The sequence below is a fragment of the Alligator sinensis genome, unplaced genomic scaffold, assembly GCF_000455745.1.
Source record: "Alligator sinensis unplaced genomic scaffold, ASM45574v1 scaffold570_1, whole genome shotgun sequence".
Classification (NCBI taxonomy): Eukaryota; Metazoa; Chordata; order Crocodylia; family Alligatoridae; genus Alligator; species Alligator sinensis.
The window spans coordinates 619,217-626,096 of NW_005841997.1; the positions used below are offsets into that span (position 1 = coordinate 619,217).

General features: G+C 42.1%; 1 protein-coding gene across 1 annotated transcript in view; it reads right to left on the reverse strand.

Annotated features, from left to right (window-relative positions):
- Positions 1–37: 37 nt before the first annotated feature.
- SNAP29 (synaptosome associated protein 29) overlaps positions 38–6,880 on the reverse strand; it is a 12,812-nt gene continuing 5,969 nt past the window's right edge. Inside the window, exons 4-6 of the mRNA XM_006021517.3 lie at positions 4,468–4,553; positions 3,164–3,268; positions 38–1,116 (exon numbers count right to left, since the gene is read on the reverse strand). Of these exons, the coding sequence (XP_006021579.1) occupies positions 959–1,116; positions 3,164–3,268; positions 4,468–4,553 (349 nt within the window). The 3' untranslated portion in view covers positions 38–958. The remainder of the gene's footprint in view (positions 1,117–3,163; positions 3,269–4,467; positions 4,554–6,880) is intronic.

The window sequence follows — 6,880 nt, forward strand, 5'->3', positions numbered from 1 at the left end:
AAAAGAAGGACCAGCCCCCCCCCCCCCACCCCCCCCCCATTTCACTTTAAAACTTTAAAAAATGTAAATGGTAGTCAGCAAGCTGCTTGTGCCACACAGGTCTGAATCTCCATTTGGAAGAGAGATCTTGTATATCGGATAATCACCTACTGGGTCACCTGGGAAAAAGTAGCTCATACAAAGGAGCATGCAGCAATCTCAAAAAGGGAGGCTTTCAGAGCAAATTTTTTTGGGCCCTGTTCTGCAAATGTTAACAAAGGCATGTACCTTTACACAGTAATTTTTACTAGACTAGGGCCTTTCTTGGTTAAAAATTAACATTTGGCTATTATCTCAACGCTACCAAAGTGAGCCTGTTAAACCTCTCTCTTTGGCAAAAGGGAGATCAACACAGCTTAAAGACAGCATAACTGCATGCCACACCTGACATTTTATAACTTTTGTCAAACAGATTGTTGGTTAAGGATCTCAGAAGTATCCACTGAAGTGTCAGAGGAAAATATTTAGAGTTAATTCTTGCAACTCAAAAGCTGCATTTTCAGCATTCAAAATAGAGTAAACTTTTAAAATTAGCAACATTTGTTCTAAAATGGGCAGAACACACTATACTTTTCTTTGCAAAAAGTAAGGCAAAAACGTCCCTGGCCACAGAGTAAGAAGAAAAACTACATGTGACACACTAATACACCCAAGCAGGGCATCTAGCACTAAGGCCTTTACCCTTAAGCCAGCTGCAAAAAGATGTGTTGCCCAGAGTGACCTTTTATGTGTTCACTAAGAAGAAGTGTGTTAAATATGATGGTTCACTCAAGATTATGCCATTTTAATGATAGCTAAGTCACTAACATACCAGAGAAAGAAATGGGAATTGTCCAAGATTTTTTTTTTCTTTTTAAAGAAATCTGGCAAGATGAACCATCCAGGATCACATACTACACAAAGAATTTCTGTGAAGTTTTTAAAGGTGTCGGACTTTTCTTTCAGTGCTGGTAATATTGACATCCAGAGTCTCAACTTTTTGGGTTAACCGGTCAAGAATGGTGTCCTGTTCATCAATTTCTGTCTGTAGACCCAGGGCTAGGTTTTTCAGGCGGCTCAGCCCCGAGGACATCTCATCTGTCAATGGAGAGAGGGAGTTTGAAGGTTGAAAGACTGGGAAGCATGCCATTCTAACAGAGATAGTCAAACCCCACCCCCCCCAAAAAAACTTGATATTAAAAGATGTCAGTGACAACTGCTTAGATCTATTTTTCATAGTACTAGAAATACAAATGTTCCAACTCTTCTAGTGTATTCACACCAGAGACTGGTTTCTTTGTTGTAAGTACACTGTGAACCATGAAAATATTATTAATATTTAGCCTTTATAAAACTAAACGTTGTTTTACTTTAAATATATCAGTAACCTACCACCCACAGGCTGGATCGTCCAGAAATGTGGGGCTCTGGCGGCATTTGGTGGTGGAGGGCTTTGGCTGCAGGCGCTTTCCCCATGCTGCCATAGGGATCAGTGCTGGTGGTGGCCAAGTCCTAGCACCTACCTGCTTGCATCTGACCAGGGGTGGGTCATTCTGGCCTGCAGCCAGAAAAATGTGCCTACCCCTGAACTACAATATTCTCCCTGCATTTTTTAAGAATTGTTTTCCCCTTTAACTATTCCATGCCCTATCATCTGTTGTTCTTTAACGTGACATTTAGTGTCAAGAACATACTCAAAATACCACAAAATTAAATAGCTAATTGTTCACTTCAGACAAAGATATCTATACTCTTTCCTATGTCCTAGGATACATTCTCGAAATGACTGGAAATGATTTATTACCCGATTGGTTAGTGCTAAGGCTTTGGAAGCTAACAAGATATGCATGAGATGGGCTAGAAATAAAACAGCTTTATCTCCCTCAACTCTTTGGACTCAGCATCCCCTTTTATCCCTGGTGCATTTGGCTTCTTTCAACTTCTTTCCAGGCCAGACAGGAGGAGGACATACTCTGTACAAAGGCTCTTTGTGTATACTAACAGCCATTGAATTAGAATGAATTAGGACAGTGCTATCTTAAGAGTACCAGTACATGGAGAGATACAGAAAATCCACACATTGAGGTTTTTCCTGCTGCTTTTTCCATTCTTTCCAGAATTCAAACACTCATGTTTTAAACATTTGTGAAGTCTTTGGAATCTAAATAGGTCACTGTTTTCATCTTTGAGGTTTAATTACAAGTCATATAAATTCAAACATACTATGCAAAATGAAATGGTACGATCTAGGTAAGTGTGAAGTACAGGGTTCTTATTTCTAATGCTAACATGAGTCAATGTTTCTTCATGGATACTTTTAGCAGTAAAAGCCAACTAATGTGCTTTTTCAGCATAGCTGGAACCACTTCCTTGGCCCTGCTGTTCCCTTCCCTTGAAAGAAGGTTGCGTAAGAACGCCTGCGTATTTGGCATTTTTGAGCAACTGAAAAGATCATCATGTATTTTTGACTAGCTCGGGGATACCGTGACCTTCTCTAAGTTAGGAAAAGTGAGAATTTTTCATTAAAAACCAATTAGATTTCAGATGTAATGTGGCTTTCTTTAAAAAAAAAAAAGAAACAAAAAACTTCTCAGGAGCAATTCACTAACTCTCTCAATCATTTTAGTCTTACAGTGAAACCTCATGTTGAAATTAAAGCTGTAGGAACATGGGGAACAGCCAATATGGAGACCTAGGCAGAAACACCTCCATACAGATGTCAGCTTCCATATTTTTTAGACTGTTTCTACAATCCAACCCAGCTTTGAGCACTAGCTGGCTTTATATGAAATGCTCTTCTAAGTCAGATCTATTACTAACCTCTGTGAGTTGCAATAATCAGTTGTTCCACAGCACTATACCATCTGGTCAAGATGCTTTTAGTCCAGCATTGGGCTACTAAGTTGACATGATGTGGAAAACACGTCGGGGCTTAATTACAAAAAGGTAGCCAGACCCACCAGCAGATTAAACATGACGGAGCTTTTAAAAGAGAGATGGTGCAGACAAAGCTCTACAGATGAACTAAATGCCAAGTTTTGGGGTCACAGTTGGCTGAAAACCTGCTGCTCAGATTTTGTGCAGGCTTTAAAATAGCAAGCTGTGAAAATCAGTTTAACACACATTACTTCAGTTGCTTACTCACCCAAGTTGCTGTCAATTTTCTGGTGGTAGGCACGAACTTGTTGATTCTTTGGATAAATATCAGGTTGGACAGAATAACCTGAACTGGCCTCACTGATTTCACACTCTGTTAAAAACATAAGACAAGTATAGAACTTTTCATTATCAGTTCTAACTCTGCATTTTAACATTTCAGTGACAGCAGAAATACTAATATAATCAATCTGGTTGACTTACAGATACTTTGTTACCATGTGACCCGTTGGCTGAAACCTAAGACTGAAACCTAATACAATCAACCCAAAATCACGGTAAAGAGGACTGGCTTTAAGATATGCAGGGACCCACCCCCACAAACGAATTCACCAGTAGTACATTAAAGCAGCAACTACTGTGCAGTCCTGTTATGTAACTGGGAAAGGAAGAAAAGCAGGCCATAGCTGCTAAATCCATTGGGTTCTCCCCAGAAGGCAAGTCACCTGACAGCTGCCTGTGCCCCCTGGTGGACAGTCCTCAAAACACGGTCAGGAAATGTAAGGTTTACTACAAAAGAGGCCACAAAAGTATTAAAAAACCCCTCAATTTTGCTGGCTAATTCACTGAAAGGCTCTTTGTTGTAAATCAACTGTTAACCATCTGCACAGATTAAAGGCATTTGGTCTGTTGACAAATGCCTACAAGTCTTAACAATAGAGCAGCCAAACACTAGTTTGAACCACGTGTCAAAACATTTAAATGCTTATATTTATAATCCAATTTATTCAAGACATCCAACTACTTCATATACTCTGTTATTGTTAGGGCACCAGTCTGTACTAAGCTAGTTAAAGTATAATGTTGCTTTATTTGTAGATCTACAAAATTTAAATATTTTCTCTCAAAACCAAAGAGAAAGCTAGTTAGGAAGCAGACTCGGATATAGAAGACAACAGCCACTCGGATCTAGATGAGATGAGCAAATGCTACAAGGGATAGACCGTAAGGCAACATGTTGTCATGGGGGAATAAGTTATTGCCCCCAACATCAGCCTTGGTTTACATCTGTACCAGTAAGAAAGTCATGCTTGTGATCTACAGTAGCACTGTTCAGAAAGAGCAAATCTGAACCATGTTTTAAATACACTCTGGCATAGAACAGTGAGATTCCCAGGCATTGCTTCCTTTTTCCACACAGATGCAAAATCTTTGAAGCATTTACATTCTTTATTACCAGTATCTGTATGGAATAGAAAATCCTTATGGTAAGGCTAAACACATCCAGCTCTAAACCATGCACAGTACACTCATTACCACTGTGATAGATACCAAATAAAAAGTTAAACGAACCTAAATTGTCTAGCTTCCTTAAATTTGGATGGCTCTCCTGGTACTTTGCCTCTTGTTCTTTACTGTTGGCCATAGCTTCTTTTAGTCTGGTGACAGAGGAAACGCAGGTTAGATTCAATACTTCTTAAGCAGCATTAATCCTCAAATTCCTCCAAAAACAGTGGACTGTTTCTTACTTAGAACCAATTCCCTCCTACTCTTACGCATTAGCATTCATAAGTAATCCTAGATGGTTCAATCCTGGTCCTACTGAATGATGGCTAGAAAGTGATATTTAGAGTTTGCTTTTAGGAATTGTCTTGTAGGTAAAGCCGATGTGCATTAGAATAATAGTCCAGGGGAACAGCAAGGGTTAATTGGTGTCTAAAGCCTGTTTGTGATTAAGTGTCCTTCAAGGCCCACTGTGTCTGAAGCAAGTGGGCATACACACCCTGGGAAATTAAAAACATCCAGTATTCCACAACATAAAAAATAGCCTTGCCACATTGGCACAAGGTCAATGACCAGCTGCAGAGCCCTTGGGATTTCCAGTTTTGATGAACAGACCAAATTAGAAGGCTGGGGCACATCCAAATTAAGACAATGGTAAATGTCTTAATTGTCCAGTGTCATAGCTGAGCTGCTGGCAGGGCTGTTTGAGCGCTCATGGTGCTCTGGCCAGGTCCCTGAGGACTAGAAAAGGGCCAACGTGGTGCCTATTTTTAAGAAGGGCAGATGACATCTGCCTCAGCTCCTATGTCAATGCAGTGTGTGACCTGGTTGTAAATGATGCTGAAAGGAAACCAGCATGGGCTTGTCACAGGTAGATCCTGCCTGACAAACCTTATAGCCTTTTACAACCAGGTCACACATTGCCTCGACACAGGAGCTGAGGCAGATGTCATCTACCTGGACTTTAAGAAGGCCTTTGATACAGTTTTGCATCCTGTTCTCATAAGGAAGCTAGCAGGCTGTGGAGTGGATGTTTACACAATCAGGTGGTTGTCCAACTGGCTTAGGGACTGCACCCAGAGAGTGGTGGTGGATAGGTCATTTTGGGGCCTGGAAGGAGGTGGGCAGTGGTGTCCTGCAGGGTTTTGTCCTTGGACCAGTGTTATTTAATATCTTCATCAGCAATTTGGACGAGGGTGTGGAGAGCACCCTGTCCAATTTCACAGATGACACCAAGTTATGGGGCAAAGTTTCATAGCTGGTAGGGTTGGAAGGGACCCGAGCAGATAGTCAAGACCCACCCCTTGCCATGGGCAGGAAAGAAGGCAGGGGTCAAATGACCCTGTCTAGGTGATTATCTAGCCTCCTTTTGAAGACCCCCAGGGTAGGAGCAAGCACCACTTCCCTTGAAAGTTGGTTCCAGATCCTAGTTAACAAACAGGAGGGCAGGGAGCAGATACAGGCCAATCTGGACAGGTTGGATCAATGGGCAGAACGAAACGGGATGCAATTCAACAAAGACAAATGCAAGGTACTCCACCTAGGGAGGAGGAATCCCCAGCACACCTATAGGCTGGGGGTTGACCTCTTCAGCAGCTCAGCGGCTGAAAGGGATCTTGGAGTCATAGTTGACTCCAAGATGAACATGAGCCAGCAGTGTAACGAAGCCATCAACAAAGCCAATCGCACCTTATCACGCATTAGCAGATGCATGACCAACAGATCGAGGGAGGTGATGCTCCCCCTCTATGTGGCACCAGTCAAGCCGCAGTTGGAGTACTGCGTTCAGTTTTGGGCGACGCACCTCAAGAGGGATGCGGAGAATCTGGAGAGAGTTCAGAGGAGGGCCACTCGCATGATTAGTGGCCTCCATGCAAGACCCTACGAGGGGAGATTGAGGGATCTGGATCTCTTCAGCCTTTACAAGAGACGTCTGAGGGAAGACCTTGTAGTCACCTATAAGTTTATTAAGGGAAGACAACAGAGAATTGGAGATGAGCTATTTACCAGGGCACCCCTAGGAGTAACTAGGAATAATGGATACAAACTAGTGGAGAGTAGATTCAGGTTAGACATTAGGAAGACATTTTTCACAGTAAGGGTGGCCAGAATCTGGAACAAGCTGCCAAGACAGGTGGTACTATCACCTAGCTTGGAGATCTTCAAGAGAAGGCTAGATAGGCACCTGGCTGGTGTCATCTGACCTCAGTCCTCTTTCCTGCCTGGGGCGGAGGGGTTGGACACAATGATCCTTTGTGGTCCCTTCTGATTCTACAATCTATGAATAAATAACCAAATTAAGATGTGTGCATGTGATGGGTTTGGGAAACAAAGGAATATGCTGACAGGACAAAATATGGACAGTGTGATGACCACAGGGAAACCAATCAATGATGCCTGGGAATGAAGTCATCGGAAGAAAGGAAAAAAAATACATTTTATATATGTAACTTCAGAGCAGCAAAGGGTCCCTGAGGGGGGA